This window comes from Nelumbo nucifera, chromosome 2, assembly GCF_055504915.1.
Source record: "Nelumbo nucifera cultivar China Antique chromosome 2, China Antique-T2T, whole genome shotgun sequence".
Lineage (NCBI taxonomy): Eukaryota > Viridiplantae > Streptophyta > Magnoliopsida > Proteales > Nelumbonaceae > Nelumbo > Nelumbo nucifera.
The window spans coordinates 54,874,814-54,893,009 of record NC_142650.1 but is presented as its reverse complement, the minus strand read 5'-3'; the positions used below and the strand labels follow the sequence as shown (position 1 = coordinate 54,893,009).

Sequence of the window (18,196 nt, the reverse complement as noted above, 5' to 3'; positions counted from 1 at the left end):
CACCTCTTACCCCTTCAATCCAGAAAGACCGTGTTTTGACCGAGTCCGGATCTGCTCCTCACAGAGCGCTCCTCACACTGACCTCAGAGCATGTACTAGCCGCACATCGGGAACACATCCGGTATTTTATGTTATTATTCATGGGAGATGGTCTCAATACATGGTGGGATGTGGCTGTGAGGTCGGTTTGAGGAGCAGATGCTAATTTGTTTTGACCACCATACTGTACCTCCTCTTCCCTTGGCTTTGATCTCTACAACCTGTACTGCCTTGCCCTCATTTCACCTCTAACTTTGGTTCCTCTCCAAAATCTCCTGTTTAATGCTTTTGGTCAGTCGACTCAGACCATCACCATTGTCTTTCTCCGAGCACTCATTCTCAATTGTTCAGTCTCCTCTCTCATTTTTCTTTGTGGGTAGTGGTGTTTTAGGTCAAAGTAGTACCAATCACAGTCTCCTCTCTCATTTCTTTGTACAAATTGTCTTGCCCAAACATCTAATTGGACAATTGTTTTTCCTGTTAAACTGTATTCTTGTTTCTTGATTAGTTTTTTTTTTTTTTTTTTTTTGTGAAGCATTGATTTATTTTGCTTACAGAGAAGGGGTCCAACTTTGTTCTTCAACATTTCTATGCTCACATCTTTAATTGTTAATAATATGCTAAGGGACGCGACTCTGAAAATGAGATGGAGGACAGGAATTCTTACATGGAACATTCTCCACCTGAATCACAAGATGACATGTCAGATGACTATGCCACAACTAGAAGTGGAAAGGCAGGGGTTAGGAGAAAACATCATAGGCTGTGGACTCTGTCTGAAGTGATTAAATTGATTGATGGTGTTTCTCAATATGGAGTTGGAAGATGGACAGAAATAAAGAGGCTTTTGTTCTCATCATCTGCTTATCGCACATCTGTTGATCTCAAGGTAGTCCAAGATACCTTATCCAAATACCACTTAGTTTTCTGACCTTAACTTGTTTACCACTTGGGCACTTCACAGGACAAATGGCGAAATCTTTTGCGGGCTAGCTGTGCACAGATGCAGAGCAAGAGGGAGGTTAGCGTTCTGATTGGTTTTTCTTTGCTTTATAAATTATAACCTTTTCTTCTCATGATTGTGGCTGTTATACAGTTATAGTGTTTTTGGGTTATGAAAGTTGCTATAAATGTAAGTCTTACTTAAATATGATATCTCTCACTTTCCGTTCCTTTCTCATAGGATAGATTGTTAAAATACTAAAAATATCTTCCCAATCTGATAGCAATTATTATTTTTGTCTATAGTGCAGTGACAGATTGACAGCTAGCAATGAGATGAATAAATATGAAGAAAAGAAAAAGATTATAGAAAGAACTAGATCTAACAATCTGATTGAAAAAGAACTAGATCAAACATTTATCAACCAGCAAATTGCTCTTAAAATAGGAACACGACACCGGAAAATCAGTCCTCATAATATGTAGTCATTAATATGACATGCCAAGATTAGTTTGAGAAGCTCTTAAGACAGATGGACCTATTTGGTAAGTAACAGTTTGCTTTCATGTTTATTATAGATGATCAAGAAAGAAGAGTCACCGGGGGAAAGGAGCAGCTACAGCTTTAGCTGCCAGTAAACTTGGAATCAGGGCCTTGGGGCAAGTCCTATTCTAACCCATAAAACTGAAGCCAATTCTAGCTTGTATCCATACCCAAGATGTGGAGCAAATGTTGTGATGCATTTCTCCATTAGGTTCATATACAGGTATACCAATAACCAAATTCAGGTATACCAAATAACCAAATCCATGTCCACATCCAACCTCCTCCCCCTGATATCATGCAAATGTTCTGATGTATTTTTCAATTAGCATGAACCATGTAGAAATTTAATTAGTGGTCTAGATAACTGAAGAGTGCATAAGAAATAAAAGTTGTCAACTTTTTGGCAAACCTGTCTTGGGTTAGATTTCAAAAACTGCTCATCTTTGAATTTCTAAAAGCAGGCCCAAATATTTAAGGGGCTGTACCAGATGTTGGGCACCCCAGATAAATCGGACATTTATCTTTGAATTTCTTCATCTTTGAATTTCTCAAGATTGATTTTTTAAATCGGACATTTTCTCAAACAGTTTTACCAACAGTTGAAAATTGTTTACTGTTGTTGATCTTTATTCTCACAAAGGAGGATTATATCGGCAAACCGTGTCATCACAACCCTCTTCCTTCCTACTCTACATCCGTAGATCAACTCCCTCCTATTGAATCTTGACACTAATCTGCTGAATATATAGGCAATTAGGATGTATAAAAGTGTCACTATGGGTCCCTTGGCTTTAGTCCTCCCTTGACATCACATTTTTTTTCTTGGTATTACATACTACACATGGGGAATTGGGGTAGTACGGATCTGCTCACAGAGCGCTCCTCACAGCACGTCTCAACTGCACAATGGGAATTTCTCCCGTACTTGTGTGTTATTATTCATTGGAGATGTTCCCATTAGACGGTGGGATGTGCCTGTGAGGTCGGTGTGAGGTCCTTTCTGTGAGGAGAAAATCCCAATTTGGGGCGTGGGTAGAGCAGGGTGCATGTGAGGCCCACCGGCCATTCCAGAGGTTTGAATCCACACCTCCTATTTGGAGGGGTGCCAAGTGGCCATCTCGAATACCATTTCTTTGGCCCTTGACACCACATTGAAACCAAAAAGAAGCAGATCAAAAAATTTTTTTTTTTCTGTTCATTCTGACTTTCACATGCTAAATTGTGTTATGGTGCAATAAGCATTGTAGCTGTTCTAATTGAATAAATTTAATGAATAAACTAAAAGCAAACAGAGGCCTTTTGGGTACTTGATACGGTAAATACTGAGACAACCTATAGCCATTGTGTTGGGACCCAAATACCTTCCCCTAACCCAACACAGGGAGTGGAGCAGGCCACTACCCATCAGCAGTACTCAAGGAAGCAGAAAGGACAGGCGACAGAGCCTCAGGGACAGGCAACAGAGCCTCAGAATTAGTTACACACAGAGAGGTTGATTCTGTCGACAGAAGATATTCCCTCCATGATATTTCCCAGAGTTTGTTATCAGTTAGTTATTCTGCCAATCAGAGGATATTCCCTCTATGATTACACCTGTAGGCCAGATATATAAGGCCCTACTCTTTTAAAGAAGGAACGAATGAATATCCCCTGTTTTTCTCTTTCACTGCATCCCTCTCTTCCTACCTTCCCTTCTCTTCTTCCTCCCCATTTTCTGTTTCAGGAGGTTAAGCCACCCTCGAAGGGGCTTCTTCCGAGGTGAACGGTATCTCACCACAAGTATCAGTTATGTTTTCTTATGCTACCAAGAGTCAGACTCTTGGACATGCATCAGATTCTGACTCATGGACACGACTCTCATGTCCTTGTCCATGCAATTTTGCCTATAATTGGTGTATGCCCTCTCTTTGTGGTTTGTATAATGTATATTGCGTGTACAAAATGATGTGTGTTTTGCACAAGATGGCTAACAGAATTTATGGAAAGAATTCATTGTTTGTAGGATACAAGGCAATATCTTTGATGCCAGAAAGGTATGGTACCAGAAGAACTTTGACCAATCAAACCCCCTGTGAAATTTGAAGAATACCATGTGATTGTTTGCCACTTTTTATGATACCAGTTGATTGGTTAGAAGTTTTTTGTTTCATTTTTTTCTGCATATCATGGCTTTCCATTATCATAATTGGACTCGGTATATAATAAACAAATTCACAAGTTCTGGAAAACAATCTTCAGTAACCCTCAGTGGAAAGGTGAAAACGTGTTAAACTGGGTCTAGAGAAATATCTACTCGTCTAAGAAACAAATTTTTTCTTATTGAGGTCCAGATTCCTCGTGAGACTCTAATCCATTATAACATGCTTCTCATTATGGTTTTTGCATTTAATACGGAGTCCATGAATTTGTGATTTTAGATCTCATTTATATATTTCGAAGCTTGTGAAGAATGCATGTCATACACTGTTGACCGGGGCATAATATGGCACCCAATGCAATTCAATTCAACTAGTTCTATCTCTACGGTTCTTTGTTGCAAGTGGTTGTGTTGTGATTTTTGTGCAATTGAATTGTCTCGTTAGCTATTGCTTTTATACGGTATCACAACTCTAAGAGGGTTATGTGTAGGTTGAGCAAGGACGGAAGCATGCGTATCGCCCCATACCCCCATCTGTTCTACGGCGTGTTAGTGAACTAGCGATCATCTATCCCTACCCGAGGGAGCGCAAGTCGAAGTCATCACGTACCAGCATCATTTCTCCATCCATTGCTGCTGCTGCTGCTACTCCCAGTAGTGACACCCCTGCCAACAGTAGCGAGAGGATCATACTAAGGAAAAGGTAGTCAGAAAAGTTACAACTTTTACACGGAAAGCAGATGGAAGCAGATGTCATGCGTTGAGCTTTATTTCCTCTCATATGTACAGATTCTAACATGTTTCTCTAGTCTGCCAACAACTCTGGCTGCAGAATGCAGTGAATGTTACTGTACAAATAAAATATTACTTTCGTTTTTAGTCAAAGGCAGGGAAAAGCTGAATCTGCCCGCTTTGGTTCGCTGTAACACCTTCGGACTTCGAAGAGATCGGTTCAGTCTGAATGGTATTTCTGAAAATTCCATCTCTTGGCATTATCTATTTGTATTTGTTAATTTACTTATTTCCAACAAGTGTTTTGGGCACATCCTCGGTGAATAATAGGGCATGTTACTGGTCATCCGTGTTGGATTCAATGTTTGATCATAGTCGGATGTATCAAGATGATGGTATCATACCTGGTTCATTTGTACATTCGTGCTATTGAGGCTTGATGGGCAGATCAATTGCATGTGGGTATGGATTTCTTATCCACAAACTCTTCCCACGCGAATATTTCCCGTTCATTTACGAGAGAAGATGTTTCTAAGGTTTAATGTGAAAGAATATAAATACAAATATGTATAGTATAAATATATACAAAATAATATAAAATATAAGGTTTTGCATCCTACCTATTTGCATTTGTACTCCTTCCAACTGACCCTAATGCACGGGCAGTAGAAATGTTGGAAAAGTATGAAATCATGTATGGGCAGTGCCTTTCGGCCTAAATGAGCTTCTGAGAAAGCCCACTTTTTAGAATGGCATTTTTGGGAAAAAACATTTTTGTCTTTGGCTGGTGATCAACTTTTTTATTCAAAATATCATCTTTTTCTTGCAAATGTAAATGTTGTCTTTACTTTTTCTGCTTTTTCCAAATAGACCTTTTTATGCAAAAATCCCATCCAATGCTTCTTGACTGACTTTTAGCTTCGCCTAACATCATTATAAATTCACTCCCAAATATGGCCTTGCTAGAAAGGTTCAAAATATTGATATGTATTGTATCAGGGGGTTTTCGATATGCCCTTACAAGGGGTGTTTTAGGGTCTCCACCGGTTCAGAGGGTGGATGGACCTTAAATTGGCCCTTCTGAACCAGATTCCAAAAAAAAAAACAAAAAAAAATTATCAATACTGCTTGATACGACAGCTCTAACGGCGTATGGATATTTTGAACCTTGTTTGCTAGTTTAGAGACTTTCTTTGGAGAGCAATCAATGAAAGCATTGCAGTAACTCTTGTAAAGAAATAGTTTTTATAGATGAAAATATAAAAAATTGTAAAAAATTTTAAAAACATGTTATTTACTATCATAATCAACATGATAAAAAATTGTCCTTGCTAGTTGTATATAAAAGTAATCACTGGGTCTATAGATTATTTGTTTGATTAAAGACAAGGCTTCTAATATTGTGTGACATTAACTTCCATATGGGATCTAAGGTCATAAAGTGGGATGCAGTCCAATATAATGAACTAGCGGGGACCCGTGTGATGCATGAGCTTTGTTAAGCGAAAGTTAAACAATAGAAATACATAGGAGTATATAATTGTTTTAATTTTAACTTTTTAATAACCAATCTGATCAAACTTGACCTGAGTTGGTCGGTTTTCGAGTATTTCTGATCAGCTTTGGTTTAACAATTTTTCAACTCGACCAAGTTAGGTTAGTTTCGATTTGGCCATTAGTAAACTGACTAAAACTGAATTGACCCAACCATAGATATATATTAATATTTTACATTTTAAATATAATTTTAATATGAAAAAGTAGGAAATTCTCATATTTCTTAGTCTAAAATATTTTATATCATAAATTTAATTTTTTAAATAATACCATTGTAATTTATTAAATTTAAATTTAATTTTTAAGTTTAAATCATTTGAACAAATAAACCAAACCAAAAATAGACCCAAACTAGTACAACCCGAGTTGGTAGGCTTTCGCTAATGGTCAATTGTTTCGGGTGGCAAACTCCTGAACTAACCATGTCAATTTGGTTGGCAAAACAACCTACAACAGAATTGAACCAATCCTTGAACACTCCTAATTTCAGCTTAATTAATAGTCTAATATCTAATAAATAACAATAGTTTAATCTCCTATAAGTATTGAAAATTTATAGCAAAATTATACAATTATTGAAAATAAATTTATAATGAAAATAAAATAGATATATAATAAAAATACAATAAATACTAAAAATTATTAAGTTAGTCAATAAATAGTGTAATCTCAAATAATAGTTTAATCTTTAATAAACATTAATCAATAAATTATAAAAGTACATAATTACTAAAAATAAATCTATAACAAAAATACAATAAATTAAATTTCAAAAGTTAAATAATAGTTGTTTAATCTCCAATAACTATTGACAATTTAGTGCTAAATAATAAAACAAAAATAAATTTATAAATAATTATTGAAAACATATTTGTCAAAAATACAATAAATAATTACTAAAAATAATATAACTATTAATTTGATTATATAATATACACTATTATTGTAAAATTATTACTAATAAATATTATATTTTGAAAGTTATTTTCTACAATTATTAATTGATATAAGTGAAATTATTTATTTATAATTAGTATTATTATTACATAATTCTCCATTAATTTTGCAAAATAATAAATTATTGTTAATATGAATATTATGAAATCTATTATAATTATCTTTCTACTTTTAATATATATATATATATTAAATTTATTACATAATTTCGTTATTTTAACTATTTAAAATTTAGTCATGTTATATATCATTATTTAAATATTTAAATAATATGTAAAATATTTAAAAAAATTTATTATTTGAATTGTATTTATTTCCATGTTATGATGTAATATTAAATATTTTATTATATAATTACTTAGCTATTTTTAATGTTTTGTTATTTAAGATATTTAGTTAATGAAATATTTAAATAATTTTTTATTTTTTAATGATATCTTTTTATTATTTGAATAACATTTAAATTGAGTAATTCATAAAATTATAATTTATATTGTTAATACATAATTTCTTAATGAATTTTGTAAAAATATAGAATTATTAATAATATGAATATGATTAAATCTATTATAATTATTTTTTTTGTTTTGAATAAATATTTTAAAGTTGGGATATAATTTCGTTATAATATTTAAATAATTATAAAAATTTTAATTGAAGCTTTCTTTAGATAGATGTAGATAAAAAGTGGGGGAGAGGATAAATAGGAATTAAAAGATAGTTTAGGAGGAAATCTCTCTACTAAATTAGAGATAATTTAAGAGATAGGAGTTTGAGATAATTTAGGAGATAAATAGAAATTAGAGAGAATTTAAGAGAAAATGGTGCCATTTGACTAAACATTAGAAAAACAAATCCCTCTTTCTTTATGATTGTTATACCTCGCAGCCACATCTCACCGTGTATTAGGAATGCCTCCTATGAATAATAACATACAAGTATGGGAGATATTCCCTATTTGCAGCTGGAATATGGTAGAGTGGTAATATGCTGATAGGATAGCAATCCAACTGTAAAACATCCCCTATACATGTATCTTACTCTTCATGGGAGATGTTCTAAATGCACAGCTGGATTGCTGTGCTGTCAATGTATTAATAACAAGCTTCTTGCTAGCAGCAGATCATGACACAAATAGACCTATATGATTTTATAACTTGGAGCTTAGAACAAAGAATTTAATGAAAAATCAGCTAAATAAATGTTGTGTAATAAAAGATTGTAGAAGCACCAATTCAAATTTAATATGTTCTCGATAAGAAGTTTAGAATGAATATTGGAAATATTATATGTGTAAGTGTATAACACATTAAATATATGCATATGTGAAAAAAAAAACTATTTTTAAATTATTAAATATCTATATAAAATTCAAATTCTTGAGTTCTTCTATATTTTTGAAATTCTATATTTATTCTTGCTAACAAAGTATAGTAGGAACAGAGATTTACATGTCATATCTCCTCGGTGTCCTGAAGAGTGAAGAGATAAAGTTTGAATTTAGGCAATATGAGTTGACAAGTTTGATGTGGACCTATACAAGGTCATATATATGTAATTTTTCTGTTTCCCTCTCTGTTGACCAAAGCCATGGTTTCCCAATTTATAGGTGATTGAATATGATGAATTAACAGTGAGAGTGGGGTCTCATGTCTCATATCAATTCCATCATTTTTCAAAGAAAATCTCACTATCACCTTTCAACTTTACTCAGTTCTTTTTCTTTTCTTTTCATCGAATAATTGAAAATATTTTATGAACTAAATAAGAAGCTATAAACGCCTATGGCATGGTTTGTTTTAATTTCTGGAATAGAGATTTTATCAAAAGTTTTTAGAGCTCAACTAGGGATTATTTACTAATATTTGCTGCATGTTAAATCCAGATCTTAACTAATCATCTTGAAGTTAGTTTGTTTTTCATTATGCTCAGTTTGGAAGGAGTGCAAATATAAATATATATAATACAAATACATATAAAATAATACAAAATATAAGGTTTTACACTTTACATATCTATATTTGTATTCTTTCCAAACCGAGCCTTAATTTATGCTTCACAAAGTGTATTTTCATGTTAAACAAGATATAATTACCATCAGGTCCAACTAATCATGTCATTTTCTGTACATTGTGGCAGATGCATCATAGATTTTGCTAAATTTTTATTGTTAATATTATTTGAGATAAAATCACCAACACTATAGCAATAATGGACTGCGACAAGTCAACAGTATTGGCTCAATGTCAACGCACCTCGGCATGCTGCCAGGATTAGGTACATGTAACCACTCTTGAACAAGTAGTAGAATCAATAATAACACTCCACACCAATCATAAAATACAAGCAATCTATAGTTGGTCAACCTCTTAGTATATAGGTCCCATGTACGTAGTTTATCACTGATGTGGGACATTATCATTGGTTCCACAGCTAAACATTTCAACTAATCTGAATTCGCTTTGGGGGCCAATGCTGTATGTCAACACCCTGCCAAGACAAAAATGGGTTTCAGCAACTTTAGACATGGTGGGATTGGGTAGTGTGGTGACTGGTGAAGAAAAACGACTCGACAAATCGATGTCAAGAACTTTACGCTCCAGCAACCATTTATCCCAGCAGAGGTTATTTCAGTCAGCGAACGACCCTAAGCTTTTCAAGCTTTCTGAGTTTTTTCTTTTTTTTGTGAAAGTCACAGGTTTGGGATGTAAGCTTGTTGGGTAAAAAAATGAGCTAATAAGTGGTTTAAAAGGTTGGACGTGAACATTTTTTGGTGGATCCATCTGGCTGTAACCCACCAACACAATATTATTCTATTTCTATTACTCGGTCAGTGACTGCCGGCATAAAAAAAGTCACAATATTCAAAGGGAGGAGAGAAAGAGAGAAGCATTCCATTTCAGAGCTTTAAATGGGTTGGGTTTACGAATGGCAATTTCGTGAGAATTTTTCGGTACTCGACTCGTTTTAACCTTAATAGGGCCTGTTTATCAAAACCCTATAGGGTTTGAGATTTTAGATTAAAACCCTATAGGGTTTGGGTTTTGACTTTAGGGTATCCGGATATCCGATACCCAGGATGCATAAATATGAACCTATTATATTATATATCATGTACAAATTTATAAATTTTAAGTACTAAGATAATTATTCTATTATTAATATTTTGTTTGTATAAATTTCTTGGGATTAAAATCATTATTTGATGTAAATTTGGATTTGATAGATTGTTTATTTTATTTAGTTATAGAATGCTAATTTTAAATATTATTTCTTTTAATTTTTAGTTAGAATTGTTTATATATATATATATATATATATATATATATATATATATATATTGTTTTGATGAATACAAAAATTAATAAAATCTATTTTATTTCATTAAATTACATAAATGGGGAAATGGCTTAGTGGCTTAAAATAGTGTTAAGAGATTTGGTGCTATCATTAATTGATCCAAGTTCAAGTCACTCTATAAGTATTAACTATTAAGAAGTTTTTTGTTTTCAGTAGAAAACGTTTGGTCAAGGAGTTTAACGGGGATGGGTGTGTCGGTCTTTCTATAGTTTTTGTCTTTTCCTCTTCACACGCGTTGGCCCAGGCCGGGCGAGGTGCAGGTGCGGGTGCATGTGCATGCGATGCACCGAATCGGTGTTTCGTTTTTACCGAATTAAAGCTTTTCAATTTAAAACGTGTCTCTTCAAATTCGAATTTATTTTTTAAATTCCTCTCTATGCCTCTTCGAACAGGTGCACTGTTTTGAAGAGGCTCCTGTCTGAACGGACACCTCTGTGTCTATTCGGGTCTGAGTACACTCTATAAGAGGAGTGTTGGCTGACCCAGTCTTTATACATCAATTTTCGATAGTCTTCTTCTCTATCTTCTCTGTGAAATATGAGTATCATCTTTTATGGTTCACGGAGGTCTGGTAAACGAGGGCATGCCTACCAGTGGCTTGTGGGCTGTTTTATCTTGGCGATCGATTTGCGATCACCCGACTACACTATAGGGGGCAAATGCGATTTTAAGGACAATGACCAAGTCCATGACTCAATCCTCCTTATCTTTCTACAATTCCCAGTTTCAAAATTCTGCAACAAATTCCTGCAAATTCCGATTTAGAAAGCAATTACCGATAAATTCCATTCTGTTTTTTCTATTATTTTACAACACATCTATTTCAGCAAAAATGGTGAGTCAACTGACACAGTGCGGCGGTTTTCAGTAATCCTTCACAGAAATGGCCACCTACGTAATAATAGCAAGAGGACAACTGGGCTGCAATAACTGAACCCAACAGTTGCATTGGAGTGGTGGTGATTCCTGAAAGGATGAATAGGCCTCGGAGCTTCAATCTATTCTAACTGCACTAGAGAATGTTAACTGCAGCATCAATGGAGTGGAAAATTGTGGACTTGGAATGGAAGACTGGGAGAATATGTTGTTGAAATCTGCAGCTTCGCCCAGCCAAGAACAATCCCTTCTCCGATGGATCATGGGTGATATTGACGACCCATCTTCTGGTTTCAAACATTTATTGCAGGGTGGGTGTTCTTCCGAGTTTGAAGGCAATGTTGGGGAATTCGGGATTGTCGACCAAGACTTTGTGTTGGAATCCATTGGAGGAGGCACTTCCGTGAATGGTAATGTAATGAGTATTGCCACTTGTTTTTTTGCTACCGGTGGATTCTACGCCACCCAACGTTGGTTGTACAGTGATATGGCTGGGAGGAGAAAACAAGAGGGAGTTCGAATGAATTCCCAAATGTATAATGCAAAAGAATGGATTCTTTTTATTTTTGTCTTTTTCTGTCTGATTTCTATGGGATTCATTTTGCTCTCCATTTCTGATGGAATGACATTCCCTCTTCTCTCTTAGAAATGAGATCCCATTCCAATTGATTTTGATTCTTATTTGAATCAAACAAATTATAGAAATAAATCATTCTGATTCTGATTCTAAAAGATTTTAATTCCGATTCCAATTGCCAACCAAATATATATATCGATAAAACAAGTGTTTTTGTTTTTTAAAAGTCTTTTATATATTTTTATAAAATCGACCCTTTTAAACATAAAATATTAACTATATAATTAATTTGGAATAATAAGGACCGGTCACAACCCAATTATTTATTGAAACGAAACCACATAACCAGAACCTATATAATTGATTTAGGGGTAAAATACAAAAACCTCCCTCAAGTTTCTAACAATTATAAAAACCTTTCCTATAGTTTCATTATAGCAAAAACCTCCCCTCCATTTTTAAAAAATTCGATAAATACCTCACTTCTCTCTCTCTCTCTTAATTAATCTTTTCCCTTCCTCCTCATCTCCCATCGTTTGACTTTCTTCTGTCACTGCAAACACCCCCTTGGTTACCGATTTCATCTATTCGAACGACAGTAGTGGCTGAGCTACTGTGACCACCCCATACCACTACTGCAACTATGGTCCCCATTTTTCTCAATCATTCTTTCTCTCTCCCTCTCTCTCTCTCTCTCTCTTCTTCTTCTTCTTCCCTCAATTCCTTTCATTTGTAACATGAAGCGACCGCCTCTTTGCTTCTACCAATCAATCCTCTGTTTTTCATCCATCGACTAGGTCTCTAGACTCCCTCCTACCTTTTTCTTCCATTACATTTCTTTTTTTTTCATCTTCTCCTCTCTAGCATTTTTTTTTTCTTTTATTTTATTCCCATACCTCTCCACCATGCTTCATCCTGTATTGAACGAGAAATTAGAGTACAGTTCCCATTGATGAACGAAATTCCTAGTATCATAGTTGGACGGGTACTGGGAATCGGTAAGCATCGACATCGGATGTGTTAATGAACTAGACAATTAAGCTGTAAGCACCATTTTCCCATCCCTATGCAGTGAAACTTTGGATCGATGACCATCGACGGGTCTATCTCGGTTGGCCATCCATACAACTGTCTTGTCCATTAAGTTGGTATACCAGATTGAGAAGTTGTATGGTTTGTGCCCATCGGGTAGAATCCACAGATGAACCATTTGTTAGGGGAGATAGAACATTTGAAGCAAAATCTTCGGCTGATAGAGAGGAACATCTGTTTAAATAACTCCTTGGGGTTGAAAATGCAAAAGAAGAGTAAAAGAAGAAGACACTGAACATAAGAGAAAAAAGGAATTGGGTGTCCCATGTTGGAGAAAAGATAAATCGATCTTAGAATTCGTTTGAAATATTTTTCGAAAATTTGGGGTTCCGCCCTGATTTATGGTTTCTGTGGACAAACATCGAGTTAATGCTTTTACCAAGGAGGACACTCAAATTTTCAACGATAATAACGTAAAGGTCATGAATGAAAGAGAACATAAAGAATAGTCATCGGCTAATCGTCGCTAGAGGCTCCTCTCTTTTTCTCTTCAAGGTTCGCTGAATTCATTTTCATTGGAAGTTCTGGAGGTAGTTCCGGCAGTTCGTGACAGAAAACTCTTACAATTGAACATCTTCGCAAGTTTTGGAGGCAGTTCCGATAATTCGTGGCAGAAAACTCTTACAATTGCACAATTTCACAAGTTCTAGCTAACAGAAATTGTTTAGAGTCGGTGAAGGCCAAGCTGGAGGATGGCGTCCTTACAATCTCCTTGGCCAAGCTGTCCCTGGACCAGATCAAGGGCCTAAAGTGGCTGAAATCGAAGGTGGTGAGGGGGAGCAAGCAAAGCTGAGTGAGGCTAGCACAAGTCGTATCAAAATACAAGAAATATATAAACTAATTTAAAAAAAAAAAGGGTAAAATGGGTATCTAAAAACATTTAATGCATGAATTTAACATTTTCCGTTTGGATCAGTGAGGGGAAGAGAGATTTTTGTTGAATTTTTAAAAATTTTAAGGGAAGATTTTGTTAAAGTAAAACTATTGGAGAAATTTTTATGATTATCAAAAATTTGAAAGGAGGTTTTTGTATTTTACCCTTGATTTAGTTGGTTCGGTTATATTCATGCCGTCATCAATCCTCACAAATTGGATTTGGGACCCCACTTGCCACACCTTGTCGTCCTTCTGATGGTTAGTAGGTTGATGACTTTAAGCTAGCCTTTTTTTCCTTGTTTTCTTTTTGGGTAATTCAACATCAATTCATCATATGCTTGAGCGTGCAGATTTCTCCTCTTCCCACCCATCGACATTTCAACGAAAAAAATAAAACCATTGGCCTATTTTTTTTAGCTAGCTACTGTTTTTGGAATCTGCATTTATGCAACTCCAACGGAATTCAAGTAAGTGTTTTGGAATCGATGTTTTCTTGAATCAGTATCATTAGGGCTATTTACGAGTCGGGTTGGATCGGTTTATTAACTTTTTTTAATCAATCTGACTTGAACGGGTTATTTTAAGATTAAACTGAAATCGGTCTTTTATTAGGCAAAATTGATTTGATCAATTTAGATCAATTTGGGTCAGTTTAGGTTTAAATATATACATTTTCGAAATATATTTAAAACTGAATATATATATATATATATATATATATATATATATATATATATATATATATATATTTAAAACTGAAATATACATGAAAACCGAAACTGAACCAAATTATCGGTTTGTTCATCTTTCCAACCCGAAACCGACCGGTGATAAGAAAAGCTAGTCAAATCAAGTTGGGTCAAGCCGGGTTGGTCGGTTTGAATTTATTTGTAAATAGCCCTAACCATCATTAAATCTGTTTCTTTCTTAAGAAATTCTTACTGTTTGGTTCGATGTTTTTTCTAAAAAACTATTTTCTCAGATCAGGACTTGAAAATCGAAAAAAAATGTAGTATGAAACTATGAGAAATTGCCCTTTTTGACGTTTTTTCATTTTTCTATTGTTGCTATCAACAATGACATTCCAATGCAGAGAAAACGGCGCAAACAGCACCGGTTCCAAACACCACCCAAAAATGATGCTGTTTTTCCAGATTACAAATTTCCCTAATCCACAGATTTGATTTGATGACGTGATCGCTGCTGATAATCCGCCACGCGCAACTCCAACACCACACGGAAAGGATAGCAGATGGCAACGCTTCTTCTCTTCAATTAAGCACAGAACAGAAGAATGAGGATTGAACCCAAAAAAAACAAAATGATAACAAATTAAAATATGTAATTCAATTCAATCTCAGAATCAATATACAGTATTCGACAATCCTCCTCCGCACTCCGATCACCGAACCGTGCCGGAAAAAAAAGAAAATTTGAAAAAAAAAAGAAAGAAGAAATGCAGAAGATTTCAGATTTCTCATTTCTATCGAGGACCCCATGAGACACTGAAATCGGTCGGAACTCTCAGCTTTTCTGACCACTTCTGGGATTCCAAATATAGCCTCGAAATCTTGCCCGCCACCCGTCTCAAATCGGGCCGTTTGTCGGGTTCCACGTGTACGCATTCCACCGCCATACGTGTCATCTTCTCTGCCACGTCCATCGGGTACGAGTCCTTCAATCTTCTATCAATCCATCTCCGTATTCTTCCTCCATCTCCATCTCCATCTCCGCTTCTAGATTCCGTCTCCACCTTCACCGCTTCCCTCGCCGTCTCGATCACCGAGATTCTCCTGTAGTCGCCCTTCTCCTTGTCGAATTTGAACTTCAAGGGCTCTTCTCCTGATAGGAGCTCCAGCAGCAAGACTCCGAATGCGAATACGTCCGATTTTTGTGTCGGGATCCCCGTCGATTGGAACTCCGGCGACATGTACCCCCTCGCCCCTTCGAATTTTATCACCCGGTTGTCTGTTGTTCTCTTGATTTTTGATGATCTCTGCTTCTCTTCTGTAATCTCCCCGCTCTGCTCCTCTTCTTCCTCTTCTTGCCCGCCTTCCTCATCGGGGACTTCCCCGCAGAGCTCAGCGGTCCCGAAATGGCAGATTTTGGCGTGGAATGAGGGCTCCGTGACGATGACGCTGCTGCTCTTGATGTGATTGTGGACAAAGTTCGTGTTTAGTCCGGTATAATTGTGAATGTAGTCGAGGCCCTGGGCTACATCCGTGGCGATTTGCATTCGCGAGAGCCAGGTCGATAGGACGGTATAATTTGGGGTTTTAGGGTTTCGGAGGCACTCGGCGAGGTTCGCACCATTCACAAAGTCGTAGACGAGGTAGATGTGCTCGCCGGAGATGGAAGCACCACGGAGCTTGATGATGCTGACGTGGTGTCCCCTGCAAATCGTGGCGAGCCGCTGGCGGAGCTGCCATGGTTCGACCGGGCGACGGAACTTATGCTGGAAGACGATGACGTCTTTACCGCGGATGGTGCATCGCCAGGCGGCGGAGGAGGAGAAGCGCTTGGCTAGGAAGTTGTTGGTGGCGGAGCAAATTTCGGTGAAATCGTACAAGTGAGGGTTCTCCGGCAAGGCATCTCGGAAGCTAGAAAGGGAGGTTTTGCTGGAAGCGGAAGTGGTGGATGTGTATTTGTTGCTGGAGCCGGCCGTGTGATTGACGCTCGTGGGATCGGTGCTTGAGGAATTTGTGAATGAAGATTTCGCAGTTCGAGAGTGTCGTCGAGGGGTTCGTGGCGTTGTTGTGCTTGGTTCTGCTGCATTGATGTCCATTTTCGATCTGCACATGCGGACACGCTCAGAACAGAGAGAGAGAGAGAGATTCCTTCTGGATAGATTCGAGGTCAAGAATAGAGACAGAGAGCAGTAAATTCTTGCTGGATAGATTTAAGGGGACGAGATAACAAATGGATTTTCTGAGCGGAGAGGCGCGGCGAAGCAGGAAAAATGGCGGAAAAGTAGTGACTCGGTTTGCTAGAATGCGCAGGTTGGGGCGGCGTATGGTAGAAAAATTAGGCTCATCGGGGGAGAATGGATGGAAAAGAGAATTTCTCTCTTTTATTTGTTTCCTTGCCACGTGGAAAATATCGAATTTTGGTTTCTATGACCAAAAAGTTATTTTGGTTTCTATGACCAAGAATCTCATGTTCTTTTTTCAAATTTATGTGGGGATCATGGAAAATTTATTTTTTGGGTAAGTGATACCCATCTCTTAGGTGGATAAATAACTTTTCCACTTGTGGGAAAAGTTGCTAACACTTGAATGAGACAAAAATGCCCTTTTTAATAATGGATTGTTATGACTGAAATGATCATTGCCTTATTTACATTAGAAATAAAAGAACATAGGTAAATACACTTACCCAGGTAAGTGTTTACTGGGAAAAACTTATCCAAGTAACTACATTTACCCAGATAAATAACTTACCGAAAAGCGAATGGGGCCTAAGAGGACCGACTCGTATACAGGAACCAGTGAACAGTTAAAAATATATGAAGATTTGAACTCTGAGCTGTGTCATAAATTTCATTGAATGTTATCAGATCTAGTCATTAACAGCCCTATTTACATTCCTTTGGTTCTCTTAAACTTGAGGGGTGTTTGGTACAATGGCGCATTGTTGTTTTTGAGTTTGATCAATTACACCATATATAAATGCTACTTCAACTATAAAAATGTAGGTAAAAAGAAAAAGAGAGAAACATAAAATTTGACATTTTAGGTAAAGATAACAATTTGTACTGTTCGGTTCAAAACGTTTTTAAAACATTTATGTTTTCTTCTTTTGTCTTGTACTTAACACAACACACTCATGAGCCCAGATGTGGCTACAATTCACGACGGGTAGAGAATGAGTAGAAAATCCCGAGTGCACATGTACACCAACTTTTCAACGTAGGTGGTAATAGCAGGATTCAAATGCACGTCTCTGGTAGGACCATCCAGCTAACATGTCAACCAAGCCACCAATCAATTGGTTTAAAACATTTCAAGTACTCACAAATTTACCCGAAACATAATGGCAATGCAATGCCACTGTACCATAGACCTCCTTTGTAGATACTTCCATCCCTTGTCAAACATTTTTTAATTGAAAGAGAAATGGACCCAACAAGATTATTACTACCCCTCTGTTCAACAACACACCCATAATCATTGTCTGATCTAGAGGTCGAGGCCAAACTTTAAAACCTATTTGGTCTAAGAAATAAATGAGGAAATGAAGGGGAAGTTTTACATTATTACAATATGAATGTTTTTGTTTTCATTTGTTTTTGAAATTATCACATGGGCAAAAAAACAAAAAGTCAAACAAAAACATGTTCTTGATTTTTTATTTTATTTGTTTGTTTTGAAAAGCAAAAACAAGTTGGTTTTATTTGAAAAAATAATACATGTTTTTGAAACCACCAAAACAATGATTTAAAAAAAAAACAAATTTTGAAACCAGAAATTCAAGAACATTTTTTGGGTTCTAGTTTTGTAAAAAT

General features: G+C 36.0%; 2 protein-coding genes across 3 annotated transcripts in view; one reads left to right on the top strand and one right to left on the bottom strand.

Annotated features, from left to right (window-relative positions):
• LOC104601289 (uncharacterized) overlaps positions 1–4,658 on the top strand; it is a 38,706-nt gene extending 34,048 nt beyond the window's left edge. The window contains exons 8-10 of one of the 2 annotated variants that reach the window (XM_010264583.3): positions 665–928; positions 1,004–1,060; positions 4,157–4,658. In XM_010264583.3, coding sequence (XP_010262885.1) covers positions 665–928; positions 1,004–1,060; positions 4,157–4,372 — 537 coding nt within the window. In that variant the 3' untranslated portion in view covers positions 4,373–4,658. The remainder of the gene's footprint in view (positions 1–664; positions 929–1,003; positions 1,061–4,156) is intronic. The other variant, XM_088897764.1, reaches the window with a different exon arrangement.
• Positions 4,659–15,014: 10,356 nt separating this feature from the next.
• On the bottom strand, positions 15,015–17,015 carry LOC104601288 (lysM domain receptor-like kinase 3). The gene has a single exon (XM_010264582.3). It carries the CDS (start codon positions 16,490–16,492, stop codon positions 15,176–15,178), a length of 1,317 nt encoding a protein of 438 aa, XP_010262884.1. The 5' UTR covers positions 16,493–17,015; the 3' UTR covers positions 15,015–15,175.
• Positions 17,016–18,196: the final 1,181 nt, after the last annotated feature.

Excerpts from the sequence above, each read along its gene's own strand:
- LOC104601288 (XM_010264582.3), bottom strand. The coding sequence starts at position 16,492 with ATGTGCAGATCGAAAATGGACATCAATGCAGCAGAACCAAGCACAACA.